The sequence below is a fragment of the Eutrigla gurnardus genome (genome assembly GCF_963514095.1).
Source record: "Eutrigla gurnardus genome assembly, chromosome: 4".
In the NCBI taxonomy this organism is placed as follows: domain Eukaryota; kingdom Metazoa; phylum Chordata; class Actinopteri; order Perciformes; family Triglidae; genus Eutrigla; species Eutrigla gurnardus.
The window spans coordinates 23601508-23621229 of record NC_139918.1 but is presented as its reverse complement, the minus strand read 5'-3'; the positions used below and the strand labels follow the sequence as shown (position 1 = coordinate 23621229).

Genomic DNA, 19722 nt, shown 5'->3' with positions numbered 1-19722 from the left:
ATAACAGCCCCATGAATTACGTAATTCTCGGTGGCATGTAATGTAATTGAAGCAACGTGACAACAAAGACAGGGGATTAAGAGTCATTAACGCATCCCACATTAATAAACAGTTCATAAATCCTACATATCCGTGTGGCTGCAACTCTCAGTAGCAACTCCTACCTCTGCACCGCAGTCACACACTGAAGAGCGATAAAACATCGAAATGAGAATGTAGTCTCTAAAGTTGAGTGTTCACCGATCATCAAACAATCCCAAAAGCAAATAAAATAGACAATAAAATAGTCAAATGAGGACAAACAATATAGTACTACGGATGGGAATGAAGGCATTGTTTCTGAGTGTGGCAGTAAAGGTGCCTGAGGAAAAAGGAAAGTGATCACGATCAGGAGTTCTTTATAACTAAGCCTGTTTGAGTCACTCACTGCAGCAGACACATTATGCACTTGTTAGATAATTACCCTCCATGTCATTTTGTTTGCCAGTTACAGTAAGAGCCCTTTATCCTCTCCTCCTGTCACCCTGCTCTCCACTGCCTCCACTTCATACTGTATATAGCAATTTGCGAGGGTCCTAATTTTGCAACACTCTGACCGTGCAACACCAAGTGTGTCCGTTCCCGGGCAGCTTTTATGTTAATAGAGGCATGTGTGGGAATATTGCAACTTTTTTTTATTCTCAAACTGGTTACAATATGCTTTAATTTGCTTTTACATTTAAAAATGATGAGCCTGTTGAGGCCACAGTTGTGTTAATATGATTAATGATGTTATCATTTTGCTCCAAAGACCTGTCCCCAATATTAAATTTGTGCCTGAATAATGAGTCTAAAATGTGATGTTAATAAAAGAAGTAGATTTCCTTTGGGGGTTTATTAGACGATAATGTGTCTGTTTAAGTGTCTATAATCATGGTCAAAGTTTGCTGCAGTATTCAAAGCTTCCCATTTAATGCATTTGGGGTTATAGACGGCAGAGGGACATTATATAATACACTTAACTGAAGGAGTGTGCTTCCTCCTGCTTTAGAGGGCTACATGGTGCTTTACAGCTTTCTGTTTCCCCTTATAAACTGGCAATGAAGGCTTTCAACAAAACATTATGTTAAAAGCCTCAATAAGTGCTAGCGCAAGGGTGCTGGAGGTCGTTGACCACAAGGTTTACCTGAACACAGGAACTATCACAATCTAGTGGATAAATTACTATTGCATTTGTTCATTATTTCATTTCTATTTATTTGTTTTCATTGCTTTTCAATGTATTTAATGTATGCCTCATGATATTCAAAAATATTTAATCACTCCTCATATTTATTTACATTGAGCCTAATAAATAACACACATACCAAGTGTGTGCCAAGAATGTTGGTTCATATCTGTCAAGAACAATACACTATATCTAATCGGATACGGTATGCTGGCTTTAATGTCAAGAGTACGTTTCAAAAGGAGCATGTAGTACAACAGCTGCCCTAAGAGGTGTAACCTATACATACAATGAGTCCTTGTCAAGATCCATTTCATTCAAGGGGCAATAGGGTTACGTCACAGTCACTAGGCAACGGGAAGACCTTTCAGGGATACAATAAATGGCATATATTACACTGAAGATGACAAGGGGGTTGGTATAGCAAATAGAACTCATTACCCTGGTGTGGATTTTATAGTAGTTAGTATATTTGTGTTATGTGTCTATTTTAAGTGTTTTATCTCGTATTTGTGCAAAAGAGACAGAATTCAATCGGCTTTGATGGAATGTTTGCAAAAGCTACAACTTCTATGTGCATTTTTTTTTCTTTTACAGTAAAAGGTTTGTTAAAAACAATGTAGCTGTTTGTAACAAACCAATGCTTCAGCAAATTGAAAAAAAAAAATGTTTTTCTGCTATGTCCAATGAAGGTGAACTATCATACAACCTTTGATTTGGACATCAAACACCAGAACAACCCAAAATCAATAGATATGAATTTGTCATAAAGATGAAGGGGAGGTGAGGGCTAACGCATTAAAAATAGCCTCTTGGACAGTCCTGTTTTTATTTGTAGTTATAAAAGGTCCAATCCAATACGTCAGTATGTTTGAATTAAATGCCGACTGCCATATATATAAAAATATATTATAAATGAAAATCACTACAATCACTAACTGAATTATAATCCTACATTATACTTATTTTCTGGATGCTGATAAACTGATATTTAGCCGTCATTTTATCGTGTAATTCATTCAAAAATGACAGTTTTTGGGGCTTTCTGGTTGTATAATGTGTCCCAGTAGCACATGTTGATTCAAGACAACAACGATGCAATCAGACAGAAAAACAAGCTCATTAGAGGTCTCCCATAGACTGTGGAACGGCCTGCACTTTGTCAGTCCCCACACCACTGTCGGCACAGTGACACAGTCAGTAATTAAGACACACAGGGTGTCACGGAGTTTGCCTTATCCCCTGCTAAATACTCATTAGGGGCACCTTTAATGGTAATGTTAGCCCATGTTGCAAACCTGAGGGAAATCAGCTGACAAAACAGAGAGCCATATGAACTGTCATCCAAATCCTGCTGCACACCATCCTAGGGGAGGGGGGAGCGTCGAGGGGGGGGTGGTGTCGTGAGCTATATCGTGCACGCGTTTAACTAATGATTTTTGCACCAGCGTGGTTCCGGATCAAAGAGGCAAAAACCAGTTGGCTGAGTGTTCTGTCGGCAGCGCAAACAAATGTAAACCCTTTGATTAGAACCAGGCATCTTGCACACCCGAGACATCCTCCTCCCGACAGACCAAAGCAGCTAATCACTGCTATTTGGAAGTTAGAAAACGACACCAATTCTGCTCTTCTCATGAAAACGACACGCAGGCAGTGTTGACGAGCCAGCATACTGCCAAGAATTATTACACTGGTCACAAGCCACACAGCTCATACACCAGAGCTAAGCACTTGCCTTCAGTGTTGCCATAGTGCATCATCTCTTACAAACAAAGCATATGAATGTTTATATTAAGCTATTCTGCAATAGCATAATGTTCACCGACAGCATATTTTGCAGATCCGTCGAAACATATTCACGAACACTGCCCCATCAATTAATGTGCACCTCATGTTCAATACCAGTGTTTTAAATTGTCTAGGAGCTATATTTTAAGTTTAAGGTGCCCTGGGGAGTTTGCTTGTAAACAGGTAGAGATATAAAGATTATAAATTGCTCCAGAGCGCTAATTGCCATCATAAACTCCTTCGGGTATCTTTAAGGTTCGGAAGCGTCACGTTGTGAGCATCAGTGAAGATCACGACACCGTCAACGCCGCATGTGACAGACGAGTGATTAACGACAGCAGATGTGAACCAAATTCACCCGTGTTGAAGGAAGGACATTTAAAGTTACTGTTGGTAGTGAATCTAACTTTCCAAACGCAATTCAACTTATAATGAGCATAATTCACATGACGTTGCCAAAATCTACACTGAAGAAACTCAAGTTTGCTTTCTGCTTCCTCATCCATGCCTCCTCCCTTCCATCTTTTCGTGGCTCTATATGTCGTCCTCCCACTGAGAGGCAGAGATGTGAAGATGAAGGAATAGATGGAACACATCTCTGCCATATGGGACACACTTGCTGGATCCAGTGTCACTTTAAATTGATATCCATTACGTGTGACATGGGTCCCAGCTGCATCACATATGGGGTTGCACTGAGTTATTCTGTATTGTTTTGTCACGTCAAAGCCTGTTTTTCAGTTTGTGGTTCTGATAAAGTAAAGTGTTTTTGTATCAACATGAAAAAATCATCAGTTTTCATTCCTTTTATTACAGATTGGATAAATTGTGAAAAGTGAATCATTTTGTTGATTCGAATTTAACAAATTGGTGTGCAATGTCCCACTAATTCCTGCATACGCATAAAACTCTATTCATCAAGGACTTTATGAATATCTATGATTCAAACTTGAATTTAATTTGTCAATCACTCAAATGTTCGGTCAGCTCTAAACCGGATTATAGCCATCGACGTTTCAATATACTTGTATATTAAAAGACATTCGTTTTATATTGACTTGTGTTGCCTCTATATTGTATAATATTTTTATTGTCCCATCAGATCAACTGTAGCATCCAATTACAAAACAGATTTCCAGCCAATAGGCCAGCTGATGCCTGTTAATTTATGATAGAGAATGCATCATTAGCAGTGGATACAGTGGCAGTAGTAGTTGTACGCATAAGTCTGTCTTTCTAAAAACACTAATCACCTTGTCGGCGATGCTAACACATTTATGAAGGGTGCTTACACGTCTTTTCCTTAAGTGCCAGATGCAAATTTATACAAGCTACATGCGTTAAACACTCATGAAGATTTAATGAAGATTAATAACTTAATCATGTGTGAAACCACAGCCTTTGTTATGCTACGAGAGCGACTCCAGCTCCTGGCAAACCGCAGGAAACTGTCTGAATATGACCCAGTTGTTGTGCCAGTAACGCAATCAACAGCAGGGTAATTGCTGCTCTTCAACATCCCTATTATTATATAATCTCTTGCAGGAGGTTATATTTACACCTGACTGCATGAATGAGCGTAAGACATTGCCCATAGAGATCATGCGACACTGACTGTATTATAACTGAAACCGCCTTTACACCATTTAAAAATGAACTATCCATCTTAAGTGAAGGGAAATGTGGCATAAAAGCTAAGAAGAGTGCCATAGTCTAAAGTTGTTGAACTGATGTCACACTGTTGTAATCTCTCAACTTCACAACGAAGCAGTAGCTGAGATTCCACCCCACGGGGACTACCTATCACTAAAGGGAGCTGACCAGATAAGTGGATCAGGAGGTGGGTGTCTGCGTTTTGGTTCTCAGGAGGAGGCAGAAGAGTGTATAGTCAGCTGTGAGTCAGGGAGGACACTCCTCAACACACACGAACATCATCGGGGACCGGGGAGGAAACTCAACGGGAGTCTACACTGTCATACAGCCATGGAAACGCCACAGTACAGATTGTATTTTAGGAGACAACTCGGGAGAATTATTCCCCCTCTGGGACAGATATGCAGGTGGAACTAGAGGTGGCAGCAGTGGAGACAAACAGGATGAAGTGAAGGAAACACTGACTAACATCAAGGTAAAAAATAGTGTAGGAAACAACATTAAATAGGTTTAAGGAATAAAATGCAGATTCATAAGAATAATTAAAGGGTATACACAATGTACTGTACACTGTCATCTCCTCTAACATATAAATTACAACTCACTTGACTTTTACAAGTAAATCCTATTGACTCAAATGTAGTCGGTGATGCGATTAAATGATTGGAGCTTAGTGTGTGCAGCGATTAATTTACAAATATGTCATAATAATTACTAAGTTCTGGTGTACTTTCACCAGGTAACTTTATGCCATTTAATTCCAATTAAAAAAACAGAACACAACATTGTGCAATTTCACGTATTATTCTTTTTTAAATTAATAGGACTGTAATTTGGTTAATTTCCGTCCGGCGGACATCTCACACACATCAAAGAGATGCTTTGGTAGTGGAGATATGTTGCATTGAGGCCGGCCATCAAAGAGCTCCGCATTCATCCAGTGAATACCTTTTTTTTTTTCCAGGAGCATATTCACAGTAATCCTCTGAAGTGCCCAGTTTGTCTCATCTCTAGATCCATGGACTGAACCACTGACATGCGCAGTATAAAGAAACACAACAGCTCTATTTGAGGCCTCACAAAAACTGATTTTCATCGGAGAATAATAGAAATCATTCTCACTACATTTGCCGAATTTGCCTACTGCTATCTATCATCATGAAACCATACTTATTGGTTATCAACGTATTTTATTATTCTGCCTAAACTCAGTTTCATACATGTTGACATGTCGCAGCAGGAAAAGCACAATAAGTGTAATCAATGACTTAATAACAAGCACATTAGTATTCTGAGGGTTCTGATACTGTCCATGCTGGCTCACTGGAATGGTTTACAGGGGTCGTTAATGTTATCAGCTCCACCTGTGCACAATTTAAGACAAGTCAAAATGTCTGCTTTGGAAAAAAAGGTATTTTTTGTAGTATTATACCAAGCTATACAAGTACTAACAAGTAAAATATACCTGGTTCTTAGATTTGCTTCACTCACCAGCCAAAAAAGAGTGACCAAAAAGTTGGATTCCAACCATTGAAGGTTGTACTTTAGTATTTATGTCGTTGTTTCTCCTGCCTGAGCTTTCAACAACTTCACTACTAGTTTAATATAGAACAATTCATCATGTTTCAGGAGGAGAAGGAGGAGTATAAAGTGGCATACAATTGGAATATCAAGAAAAGCACTTGAGTAAATGTAGCCTACATTTCATATTCATATTATCATGTAATATATGATGATATGACGATTTTTATGTTGCAAAAAGCGCCTTGAACGAACAGGTGGGTAACCGTCTTATGTTGACCAACTCGGTCACGGTTGAACTCACCGCTCTGCTGACCTTCGGAAGCTTTTTTCTTCGACGTGTGTCCGGAGTCTTGTCTGCTCAGCACCTCGGACAGCGGCTGGCGGGAACTTTGCCTTCCGGTTTGGCTCGCGACGTTGAAGCGCGCGCTCTTCTTCCTGGTCCGTTCGGACTCCGGGGCGGACTGGCTCCTCTCCGGGTCATGGTTCTCCGGCTCTGAACCCACTTTCACCAACGCGTTCCTCGTCCTCGTTAGAGCAGAGGTCACGGAGCCCATCACCAAAAAAAAAAAACAAGAAATATTAAATAAAACGCTTCAGTCGGAATTGGTTTCTCTGAGACTGCCTTTCATTTTACTCTAAACCTGTTGAAACTTGACTCCATTTGTATCGTGTTCGCCAAACCCAACGAGCAAAGCGCAGACGCAGAAAAACACCCAACTTCTGTCACTCACAAACCGTCAGAGTGTCATTTTATCGATGTTTAGTGTCGGCAAAATATTCGAAAAATGATCCAGGAACCGAAAAGCAAGAGTTTAAGCGGATCATGACGGCATGTCTCCCTCGGCTGGTGTCTCCTCCGACAGGCACGTCACATGGAGAAAGTTGCTCTGCCGACAAACACCGATCTCTCGGGGCACACCGGGGAAAACAACCGACATTAATTAACCGGCAGGTATTCCGGACCATTGAAATGAGCAGAAACCCAAACGCACTTAATTAATGATGCCCAATGGTGTTTAGAATCATTAAAGCTACCGGTAGATTCCCATTTGTTAAAATCGCGTTTTAACGTGTCTCTGGATACATTATCGCGAGATTTGACCCGTGTCAAATAAACGCTAAATGAACAGGTGGTTTTTATGAAGCTTCTGGTTACTTCCAACAAAAGGTAGCCTGCTATAAGTGACCCACCACTGAAGGTGGTTCAACTGACATTAATCACCGACAGATGGCAGTCAAATACAGCCGGCCGTCGGTGAATTCACAGCATTTTATATATGAATCAGGGATAGCCCTGCTTTGTAGACTGAATCTGACCAGAGCTCATGTCTTACTCTCAGATTTGATCTCATTAGGCAGGATCAATGAGCTTGATATCATTTTGAACAGTGACCAGTGGCCTATAAATGATCATCACGTTGTATTGATGTGATGAATGCGATTTTTGTTAAGCTTATTGGACTCAATTGTTTATCTGTTCATACTTTCAGATCCTCTAGTAAGTGCAGCAATGCAACAATGTAAAATAACGATATGGGTACAAATACAATATAGCTGTCCGGTAAGAAAAGTCCAGTATTCCACGAATTAAGAATATTAGTATAAAATAGCAAAAAACATAGATGCTAAATTATTTACAGTTCTTAAGCTAATGTAGGCTACTAAGTTACAGCTTATAGATCTTATTATGCAACGTCTGTACTCAGAAAACATTTTTATGGTATTTTTGAATAAATTACCTATGATAATTTAAAAAAACTAAGTTTTATTACAACTAATATTTACTTAATATATTGTTGGAAAACAACCTTACCTCAAAGTCAATTTAATAGCCGTTCTGGAGCTTTCAGTCATGTCCACATGATATCTATCATTCGTTGGAGAGTGCACAGTTGTCATAGAAATGAAGATGATATCAAAAGTTCACTGGAAGTTAACATTGGAAACTGCAGTTGACAAAACAGTCTCACCTCACGGTCCATTTGGCAGCTGGAACTAAGCCTTAATGTGTGTGTTTTTACTTAAGTTAATATTACAATTATACAACTGTTACCTCTGCAGACTCTGGATGACTCCAAGTTAGGTTGTCCAAGTTATCATCGTTAAACTATGAACACCAAAAGTGTGACACTGCATTGAGTTAACAGTTTGTTAGGTGCACATGTTCAACCTAATGTATTTATAATACAACAGCTCTTTCAATCAAAGGCTCTTTGTGACGCTCGTCATGTTGAGAGATATTGATTTAACCACTTTGTGGTGGTGTTGAAATGTATTATTCTGTGTGTCGCTTTTAATATATACTCTCTTGTGATTATAAATGCTTTCAGGTTATGAACCAGTAGATTGTGCATCAAGCAGAGGACTGCTGAAGCTCCGGAATAATAAGAAAGTATGTTAATTCTGTGTTATATCTGCTTTCAAAAACATCAAATGAATCACAATCATATCACGCCGTCTTTAGTCTCCAAATCAGTTTTTTCTTCTTGAAACAGCTGATGCATAAAATATTCTTACCTTATAGTTTAATTACTTGCAAATGTGGATGCTGTTACTTAAAATGACCGTTTTTAATTCATATGAGGAATTGTTTCGTTACCATAAAAGTATTACCAGCAACGCCAGCAGATACCACTACCAAAATACCAGCAAAGTATTACACCTGGTTCACAGTATTGCGCTACTTGTTTATTGCTGCGTACAGGCGATCGTGACATCCTTAGCATACAGATTTCCTGGAGTGTGCATGCTGTATTGATCCAAAATACTACTTCAGTTACAAAGAAAGATTTGTGTAGACCTCAATAAAGGACTGCTACCTTGTGCTGATTTCAATATTGTGTCTAAAACAAATGTAACAAAACATAATACTTTCAGCAGAAGAAGAAGAAGAAGAAGCAAAAATACAGTCTGTGTCAACTAACAGGCTTACTCGATCATCACATATAAAGGCACTTTTCGAAGCTGTTTTTTTTTTGTGGTTTGCTTGCTTGTAGCCCCAAGGAAATAGGTTTCTTCATATTGCTTTTGTTGATCGTTTGGGAGAGACATTATTACTCCATGTCATCGTGGTTCTGGGTTGACTCGTTGATCACCTGAATGAGAATGTAGAGGACAGAGAAAAGGTGAGTGGGTTTGTGTGTCAGAGCCATAATGGCCATCAGACAACTACTTCACTGAAAATCACTTGAAGTGGATTCTACCTGACCGTCCCTGGTCTCAATGGTCTTGATGAGAACCTTCTTTGTTGTAGCTTCAAAATGGGGTTTGGAGTCAATCATTGACTCTAAAAAAGAGAAGAAAGATGTGTGTCGTTTTTATTATCTGGCAATATTCTAAACAATATTATCACTCCTGCTGTGAAATCAATAAGCAGATAGGGATCCAACCTCTCAGGTTTAGAGATGAGAAGTTTGGCAGCGGGGTGGTGATTCTGAAAATATAGAAAGTACAGACATGTGTCGTTCAATGTCATGAATGTTCATCATCGATCAGCAAGGCAATGTGAAGACCTTCACCTGTTCTCCTCTCCTTCCAGCAGCTTCCTGTAGGTGGCGATCTCGATGTCCAGGGCCATCTTGACATTTAGGAGGTCCTGGTACTCCCGGAGGTGACGGGCCATCTCGTCCTTCATGTTGTGAATGTCCTCCTCCAGGCGGCCGATGCTGTCCTGGTAACCCCCCGTCTCCAGGGAGAAGTTCTCCTCCATCTCTCTCATCTGGCGCTCCATGGATTCATTCTGGGACGGCGGCCAAGTGGGAACAAAATCACCCTCACGCAATGAATATAATTCGTTTTTCAAATAGAAATCAAGTATAATGATGATTTTTTTGTCGCCTTTGTGACCTCTGAAAATAAATCCTCCCTGAATATGCATCTATTTGGTGTGTCATTATTCAAAAGCCATGCAACCTTTTCAGCATTTTTTGTCCACATTTATTTGATTCCAGCTACGTTTGGAAGAAAAACATTGCGCTGTTGCGTCATTATCTTGTAAGTTGCATACTCACAGTTCCTTTAAGGGCATCCACCTCGCAAGTAAGTGACTGAACTTGGCGTCTGTAGTCATTGGCCTCTTGCTTGGCCACTCTCAAAGCATCATTATTCCTGGCAGCAGATTCAGTGAGGTCAGCAAACTGACAACCACAGTGACAAAGAGAAGAGCGAAGACTTTTTTAGTAAAAGATGAGTCGGAGGTCGAGGGAGAGTGAAGATAGTGGTAGATAGTAGAAAGTGTACATTATGTAAGATGTGGCCCCAAGAGGCTTGGAGACGAAGCGGGTTTAAGACAGCAAGTGTTTTTCACAGCAGAAACTTTTAACGTGTCATAGTAGGAAGCAAGGTGTTTGTAATAACACTCGAGACAGCTCTGTTCCAGTGAGCAAACACAAACAGGAACCAGAAATGACCTGGGCTTTTCCAACGAAGGAAAGTCTAAAATGTTTTCAAGAGTAACACATTTGCAACACATGTCACTTTTTAAGTCGATAATGCAACCTTGTCAGCAAGCAGTCGACTTTTCACAAATCAAGCGGACCTTATAATTAGTTTGGGGTTGCGTTTCTGGCCGCCTAATGAACATTACAGTTCAATATGTGTCTCCTTGGCCACTCAATAAATGCTCCTTAAGAGTTCACCAGTTAGTTGTTCATTTGTCAGCCGTTTGGTGCTGGGCAAGTATTGCCGACTGCAGCCTAAAACGATATGAGAGAGCCACGAAACTGAACCGCAACAGTAAAGTCGGAGACCAGAAAACCGAAACAAAGAGCTGAAAGGTGCTAAAATGCTCCGCAGAGTTAAGGGGATCTGCAGAGTTGTAGTCAAGTACTCGTTATCAACAACAAGTTTTTATTACACAGCAGAAATGCTTTCCAACTTAGTGGAAACTCTTTACCTTGGATTTGTACCATTCTTCAGACTCGTGGAGGTTTTTGGAGGCCAGGTTCTCATACTGCATACGGACGTCCCTCAGGGCCGCTGTCAGGTCAGGCTTAACCATCTCCATGTCCACCTGCACATGCTGCTGCTGCTGGATCTGGTTCTGCAGCTCCAGCATTTCCTGGCATCAACAAATATATTTTTTGCCTACTCAGATGACATACGTTTACAGTATTAGGAGTAGACTATTTAAATGTATTTTTTTTTTATACGTTTCTATGATTTTCCTGGCTGTATTAAAATTTCTCTAGTGTAATCAACCCTACCGATTTGGTTCACTGGCCAGATTAACAAAGTATTCATTCGGGATGCATTAAGCTTATAAGGCAGGACACGCACAGTGTTTCCGCAGTGAACTTGGTGGGTCTTGAACACTTACCTCATCATGCAGCTTCTTGAGGAAGTTGATTTCCTCCTGGAGTGACTCAACCTTCCGTTCCAGATCCAATCTGGCGAGGGCAGCATTGTCCACATCCTGTGAGGTGACACTGCCTCTTAATAAGGTGACTCGTGAAGGTGACATGAATGATACATTGTGTGTGTGCTGACATAGAAAGAAAATGTGCTTTCACCCGCGCCGTACAGGCGCAGTCACGCCGCAGCGACGTACACAAACTGACCTATTGTTGAGTGAGGCAAGGTCACAAACGCACGCGTCCAACAGAAATGAACTGCAGGCACATGACAAGCGTCGCTGCAGATGTTTTCTCGTGGTTTTCATTTGCTGTATAGACTGCAGCACCTGATGGGCCCCAGTCCTTGAGTATCTTACAGACATGGTCAGTGGTGTGGCTATTCATGAATTTATACTAGTATTCATACATTTCAAAGGTAAATCCCGACCTAAAAGTGGCTACATATTGACAAATTACCACATCAAGTAATAATAACTAATAATACACCATATTATTGATAATATAACACTATTAAATTAAGTGTTTCAGCATAATGAATACTTTTGGTAGTTAAAGTGTAATGCGTCTTGCTTTTACATGAATAATTGATGCAGTACTTTTAGTTTATGGTGTTTCTACTTTTACATATATAAAAGGGATCTGAATACTTCCTGTACAATAAAACAAGCCACATGCCTGCCTATTCTTTCTTCTGGGAAAAAGGTTTTAAAAAAAAATCAGTGAGAATGTTTCAATCATTATAGAAATGAATGTGCTATAATAAAGGAGGTGCTTTACCCAGAGCTGCAAAGCATTATTCAAGAGTCCCTTAATCCCATTGGTTGTTACCTAACTGCAGTCTTAACTTGAAAGTCTCTATATTTAGTCATTCCACTGGAAGCACCGTTACCGATTTCTGCATCTGCATCCTTTTAGAACTTTTCATTTTGAAAGTATCCAAAACATCCCATTGTATTCTATTTGATTCTATGTCTCATACACACACACACACTCACTGCTGTGCTTTGTCAGGGCGTTGGCAGACTGGTAACTGAGGTATCAGCAAATGAAGGAGCTTTGCCCCCCGTTCTAATGCCACAAACAAAGTGTGCTATTCAGCAGGGTTTCCCAAACAGGCCCCGGGGCCGGAGGAGTGACTGTCTGCCTGACTGAGCGAGAGCCGGCTGCAGGCCCTTCATTGTTATCTGTGCCACCACGGCAGAGGCGGGCCACAGGAGACTTCCTTCCTGCCATTCATATAGACAAGGCCGTGATGGTGCAACGCATTGGCAGCACAACGTTTGCCCTAAAAAGCCCATCATCACTGGAGAATTGAAGTTTATCTGCAGTTATGCACCTCATTATTGGGTTTTTATTTTGTACCGTGACTCTCATTTGAAAAGTTTTTGCATGACTGCTCATCGCTTCATTACTCACCATGAATGCCACCGATAAGGGACAATCACGGACGGACCCGTAACGAGTAAGGATTTCAATGTGCCCGATGCCCTCCTAGAATGAGACAGCCGGATCACATGGTGGCTTGTCTTCTCGCTCTGATAACCACATTGGACCCGCACTGTTGTTGTGTCCGGCTCATTCGGCGTGACTAGTCAGACTTAAAAAGATCTCCCCCTCATTGCAGGCCTGATTTCACTCAACGGTCACAACTTTGCCCTTTTGTCCCAGGACGGGGTCAGTTCGGCTCCGCGGCTATTTCGGATCGTGGCTAGAATCCGCTGTTGTGCCATCAAGAGGAGCGCATTCCTGTCTGTGCAGCTCATGAGCAATAATTGGATAGACGTCGGGGAGGGGAAAGTGGACATTTACACCACAAAACTTTAGAAGTGAGACTCATAGAGATAATTGAGGTTTATCTCTTTGACGTCACTTCTCGTCATTTTAAGGTGTTATGAAGCAGGAATAGCAGGGGAGGTGGGACATCTGCATCTTCATCATTCCCTATTATCACTCTCTTTGCAAAATTCCTATTGATCACATAACACAGAGGCAGAAATTTCCTGATGTAAAGTGTAAAAACACCTTGAATGATACGGTACCTGTCTGAAATTCTGCATGGTTCCCTCAGCCTCCTCCCGCTGGGACATCTCTTCCTGCAGCCTGCAAAGACGGACAATAAAAAGGCACTTTCATTTTTTATAACAGCCCATGAAAAATTAACAGGACCAACTTTGCCTTCCCAGCTCTCTTCTGCCACAACTTCTTCACGCATGAAAACATTCCAGTGGCAGCTCTTGAATTTATGTTTTTGTCTAGACTGCATTGAAGTTATAAGGAGTTTAAAGATAATTATTGGACATGCATATATTGATAATAACACATCTGTATGGGTTTTCTTTAACATCAGTGTGCGGCAGAGACGTGCCACGCCCCCCCCTCCCCTACTTCTCTCTCAGCCGGTCGATGTCCTCCGCCAGGTTATCCCGGTAAACCTCCACCCGGGCCTTCTCGTTGGTGAGCTGGTCCACCTGGCGCCGCAGCTCGCGCATCTCGTCCTCGTACAGGTCCCCGACGCGGGACGTGCCTTTCCCCCGCAGCTGCTCCAGCTCCGCCAGCAGGATCTTGTTCTGCTGCTCCAAGAAGCGCACCTTGTCGATGTAGTTGGCGAAGCGGTCGTTGAGCGACTGCATCTGCGCCTTCTCGCTGGTGCGGTTCGTGATGAACTCGCTGTTTATGGCGTCGGACAGCGAGAAGTCCAAGTTCTCGGAGGCCAGCCGGGGCATGGCCGCGCTGCTCCGGAGCCGCAGCGCCTTCGCCTGGTAGACGTTGGGGGCGGAGGAGAGCCCGTAGGACACCCGGGTGGAGCGCACCGGGCTGGAGAACTGGCGCGTGGAGGTGCTGGACCTGACCGTGACTCTCTCCCCGCCGAACATCTTCCTGTAGGAAGACTGTGGAGGTGCCCTGTAAGTCATCTTCGCTGCTTCGCTTTTTCAGACAATAGCTGTGCGTTCCTCTGGTCCCGACTGCATCGGCGGATTGTGCCTGGGAGGGCGTTTCCTAACCCGTTACTTATTTATAGTCTCCTCCTCATGCAAATGCGTCTCCTGTGAGTTGAGTGACACCTTCGACGATCCAATCAGGGACGCGCGACGCTCGTCTTTACATTTTCGGCTCCATAACAGATCTGAGATCAAACGTTATATGCCCACAAGAGAAAAACAAAGAGATGTGTGAGTGATGTCCTGTCACATCAAAGACCTTAAAAGTCACCGTGCACGCGCACGTTTGGGTTCTGGTTTCAACAACAGCACGTGAGCGTCAGGAGATGTAGGTCGAGCTCTTGATGCTTCTTTTTGTGTCCAAAATCAAGTCCAGAAATAATAGAAATGCGTGGGTCAACTAAGTATTGATCCAGAGAGTGAAAACTGAGATGAAACAGTGACTTGTGTTATTTGGGAAGGTAAGAATGTTACATTATATATTCCATCCTCACTATCACAGATTATCCGTATAATGCAGTGATGAGAAATGCTTCCTCATATTTCCTTTTATCTCTCTGGTGATAGACATGCTGTGAAGTGCCATATCTATTTTATGAATCATCGTGTCATGCCACCTATGCAAATACTTGTTTTATCTTTCACTGTGACATGCAGTGTCACACACACACACACACACACACACACACACACACGCACGCACGCACGCACGCACGCAGAGAGAAAAAGAGGGGAAGGCAGATTTGGGGTGCAAATCAAAGTCATTCAATACCAGCTGGTTTGCCGCATCCTTGGAGCGATGTGTGCAACGCTCCCATTGGTCACCCCTACCTCACATTGACCTGCAGCACATAATAAACCCATCAGTAGACTCCCCGTCTGTATTTCTTGTGTCTCCCCCCTCTCTCTCTCTGCACACAGAGCTGTCAGTGCTGCATTGCTGCTGGCTAGCTGAGATCCAGGGATCGTGAAGGGAGACGCAGGGCAGCAGAGCTGAGCCAGCGACACTATATACCACCACACCGGCGATCCTGAGTGTACAGTGCTCTTTACAAAACACAAAGTAAGATGTCTAGTGAGGTTTGTCAACTACATAGCAGCCGGAACGCACTATTTCTTTCACAGATTTCCTCCCCGCCCCCCCTCGAGGGTTCAGGTGGCTGCAGTGGTTTGGAGTTGGCATGCTGCCCCCGAGATATGACTGTGCAAGGAAAAACCCGAGTGAGGATCTTTGGAAAGCCTTATAAGCTTGAAAAAAAGTGCAGTATTAAACATCAAACTGTAGTGTGGCTTTGTCTGAGCAACATGGAGGGTTTTACTTTATTTTCTGTATCCTTAGTATGTATTAAACTATTTAGTTTACTTACATTATCTGAAAGATTGTATCTCCTCTGGTGCAACAAGTATTCAGATCACTTACTTAAAAGTAGCTATACCACAATACAAAGTACTCAAATATAGTTAAAAGACAAGCTTTCAAAGTCAAGCATTTTCATTACAATGACTGACAGCAAAATAGAACAGAATGTATTAAAAAAAAGCATTATTACATCATATATTATAAACCGGTTTTGTGTTAAATCTCAAAAGTAACTGGCTGTGAAATAAATGCATACCCTCTAAAAGTAGTTCCATCTAAAATGTAACAGAAGTAAATGGCAATACTTAAAGAACAAGAACCTGGAAAAAAAACTACCACTACCAAACTTACTTTACACCACTAATTTCTATGACATCATTCTGGAAAGTACCAGCCAGAAGAAGTTTACTCTATCACATTAAGAAATCCAATTAAGTCACAGTGTCAGGGTTGTGTAGAGGCTCACTCAGAAACAACTTCGAAGTTATTTTGGATCCAAAATCTTTTGTGAGTTTGGAACAGTAATCTAGTAAAGTTTGTTTGGACTTTATTCTCAATATTTTGACTTGATTCTTGAAATGCAAAAGAACACAAAACCCTTTCTCCTCTGATTTATTATTGACCATGACTAGCACTAATACTGTAAGACCTAATTCTCGACATTTCTCCAAATAATAAATAGATAAATAAATCTTCCTTCTAACTCTTATGCTTGGCCCTAATACCATTCCGTACAAAACCCATACTAAGTGGTTTGTTGTTTGTATCATGGGACTACAAAGCATTTGACTCAAGACTTGGCAAAGTACTGTAGTGGATGAAATTTTGAGATATTTTAATTTAAGTGGAACTCTACTGATTTTACGCAGCAAAGTTTGGTATTGGCTATGCACATGCATCAACGCCCGTGCTCGGGGCCCAAGAAAAACCCCAAACGGGCAATGGTTTTCACATGATCAACAGTCACTTAGAGGCAGGGGGGCTGCAAACATTCCTGCTCCCAGGCCCATTATAAGCCAGCCCTGCCCGTGTTGGCCACAGAGACAGACAGAGGAGGCCGGGATTGTCACACACAGAGCAGGGATTGTGTATTGCTGATCTGTCACCTAACTGCAGCGACAGAATGCAGACAGTAGGCCGTAATTATTGTTTGTAGCCCGGTGTTTGCCAGTGACATAGTTTAGGCCAGGAGAGCTCACATTCTTGGCAATGTTTGGAATTTATCGTCCTTTTACTTTTGTTGCTGAGGTTCCTGTTTCTCCCCAAAGAAACAACACTGCGGGGGAGGTCATTAAAAAGAGTGTACAACAGGTCTGGAGGAAGAATCAAATAAGACTGAACGTTAGTCAGTCAGCCTGTAATGGGACAGTCCAACAGACAAATTAAATCTTGTTTCTGGGTGTCATCGCTTCAAAACCGCAGGCACTGGGTCGCAAAAAAAGGCATCCTTTGTTTCATCTCCCATGATGGTGAATCACCGACCCGCGTACCCAGTAGCCATAGCAATCGCCCCCAACACTACTTACAGCCAGACCTAGACAGATTCAGGGACTGCCCTGAGATGAACTCTTACTGTAAATGAATACCTCATATTAATTATAAAGTTGCAGAAATTAGTGTTTGTAGTGTGTCCGAATCGTACATTGAGTTCCCTTATATTTTGCTTTTTTTGGGGGGGGGGGGGTTGCTTGGTTTGCTTCTTTGTGGATCATGACATGGCAGATTTAGTGGAGGGAGTGTTGCAGCACAATATGTGTGTTGCCCCTTAGTGAAAGCATGGAGATCAGCCTGAGGTAAATCTTAACTGTGAAAAGGTCCGTGCCAGAGGGCCCCCAGTGAGCTTTTGTCAAGTCTGTGCGTGATCGTCAGGTTATTATCAGTGGTGGAAATTAACTGAGGATAAGTAATTTCCATTTTATTCTACATTATACTTCTTCTCCACTACATTCTTTATCTGACAGCTGGAGTTATTCTTTCAGATTACGATTTTGCATAATTGTTTTTAAAATAATTTAACTGGTAAAGATAATTCACGACATTTCTGGCTGTAAAAAACACACACTGTCTAGTTTGGGCACCTTGTCACATGCTATATGTCTGTGAGTAGCCTCACCAAAGAGACATTTCCCCTCTTAACTTCTCAGATGGAATCAGTCCAACAACGAAAAAATGACTGCAATTTGTGTAATCTTCTCACAATCCTTCAGATTTATCTTCCTTAGGAGGAGAGCAATCCGAGAACGACTGAATTAAACTATCCAAAATACAAAGTAGTTTAAAATGTACCTCTCCCTTGACCATACTGCCTGTTAATACATGAGTATTAACAAAAATAGTCATTTTATTACAAGTACTTTCACTTTTGATACTTAAAAAGTACATTTTGCTGAAAATAGCTCTCTACTTTTACTTGAGGAGGACAACGTATCACTTGTAATGGAATACTTTTTGGACTTTTTATTAAGTATAAGCTCTTGGTTCTTGGATCTGGTTATGAGGAATTTTGTTTTCTCCATCTGATTGTTTTTATTAAGCATACAGCTTTTCTGTCAGTGGTCAACAAAATGAGCAGAGCTTTACTGGATACCTTTCGACCATAGTAACAACAGAGGAATTAAACTGCTGGGGCTATTTTCCAGATCTCCATAGCGACTGACAAAACCCTTGGATAGTATCCAGGAATGGCCACTTTGTAAAGACCTCGCTCCCACTCTCTTTGTCTCCCTCTTTCTTTGTCTCTCTCTGTGTGTGTGTGTTTGGGGTCAGGGACCAGGAGGGGAAACCGAGAAAGAAAGAAAAACTTCCCAGCATTTACCTCTGTCATTAGCACAAAATCATCATGTGTAATTTGTCAAACATACAGTGTCAAATTCTCAAATTTAATGGATTATCCCTAGCGAAATAAACACATACTTATTTCAAGGATAACGTCCCCTCTGGTCACACATATTTCAACACAGTCTGTCAGTAAGTGTCACTTACATATGCCTGACTACATCAGGGGGCATCATCTCAACCGACTGACAGCTGCAGATGACACGCACCCTCTCCTCTGTGCACTCACCTGCGTCAGGATGAGTGGATGAAAGCGAGACTTACACCTATTCATATCTTTCGGTAACAGTTTTGTCTCCAAAGTCAGGTAATATTGAAGTAAACCATCTATTAATAATCTATAAATAGATTTGAGAGGAAGGTCCTATCAGACGTGGGCTGGAGTTGAAGATTAAACAGAATCTTGGAAGCATCAGCTTTATTCACATGTTCCTCTCTGTTATTTTCCTTACGAAAGTCAAATGTCATCACGGGTCAGAGATGCTTCAGGGCAAACATAATAAATGGGATTATTTTCCTCTGTGTGTATCTCACCCCCAAATGTAATTTTTAAGACACAGGAGAATACTGTTGAGTTTTTGTGAAAGAAAAAAAATACAAAAAAATGTACTGTGCTTTCAAATTGTATGATACTGTGATCATCTGCGGCTAGAACTGGGTTTAAATGAAATCAAATGAATGGAGCATTTGAGTTAATAATGCGTCCCAAAAGAAAGAGTTCTCTTCAGGATTTGGTTTTTGCACAGATTTTACTCCCAGCTATATGGAGACCCGGCTCACTGTATGTTGTTTTTCTGGGGGTGCACTTGGCCTCAACACACAACAGCAACATAGGCTATGATAGGTTGGCAAACTAGCAATTATCTAAAGTTAATTATGTCAACATCCGGCTGATAATGAGCAACAATTGCAGTGATTTGTATTTAAATGAGTTTGTGATGGGAGTTAACCCTCTTTTAGCTCAGTTCCTACAGTGGGATATCTCAAGAAGGGTCTCGTCTCATAAAAGTACAATACACACCTCACTATGGGCCCTGAGATAACCTACGGGTGTAACGTGAT

At 41.5% G+C, this 19722-nt stretch overlaps 2 protein-coding genes across 2 annotated transcripts in view; both read right to left on the bottom strand.

Annotated features, from left to right (window-relative positions):
* pde1cb (phosphodiesterase 1C, calmodulin-dependent b) overlaps positions 1-6737 on the bottom strand; it is an 88529-nt gene extending 81792 nt beyond the window's left edge. Inside the window, exon 1 of the mRNA XM_084007171.1 lies at positions 6474-6737. Coding sequence (XP_083863297.1) covers positions 6474-6726 — 253 coding nt within the window. The 5' untranslated portion in view covers positions 6727-6737. The remainder of the gene's footprint in view (positions 1-6473) is intronic.
* Positions 6738-8828: 2091 nt separating this feature from the next.
* LOC311012756 (vimentin-like) lies at positions 8829-14515 on the bottom strand. Its single transcript, XM_084008391.1, has 9 exons — positions 13912-14515; positions 13566-13626; positions 11490-11585; positions 11067-11231; positions 10183-10308; positions 9691-9911; positions 9562-9605; positions 9376-9458; positions 8829-9267 (listed from the first exon to the last, which is right to left on the bottom strand). The coding sequence occupies exons 1-9, from the start codon at positions 14436-14438 to the stop codon at positions 9226-9228; spliced, it is 1365 nt and encodes a 454-aa protein (XP_083864517.1). The 5' UTR covers positions 14439-14515; the 3' UTR covers positions 8829-9225.
* Positions 14516-19722: the final 5207 nt, after the last annotated feature.

Excerpts from the sequence above, each read along its gene's own strand:
- LOC311012756 (XM_084008391.1), bottom strand. The coding sequence starts at position 14,438 with ATGACTTACAGGGCACCTCCACAGTCTTCCTACAGGAAGATGTTCGGC. Across the intron at positions 10,309-11,066 it reads AAGAATGGTACAAATCCAAG|TTTGCTGACCTCACTGAATC; the intron begins GTAAAGAGTTTC and ends TGTGGTTGTCAG. Across the intron at positions 9,268-9,375 it reads TTGAGACCAGGGACGGTCAG|GTGATCAACGAGTCAACCCA; the intron begins GTAGAATCCACT and ends ATTCTCATTCAG.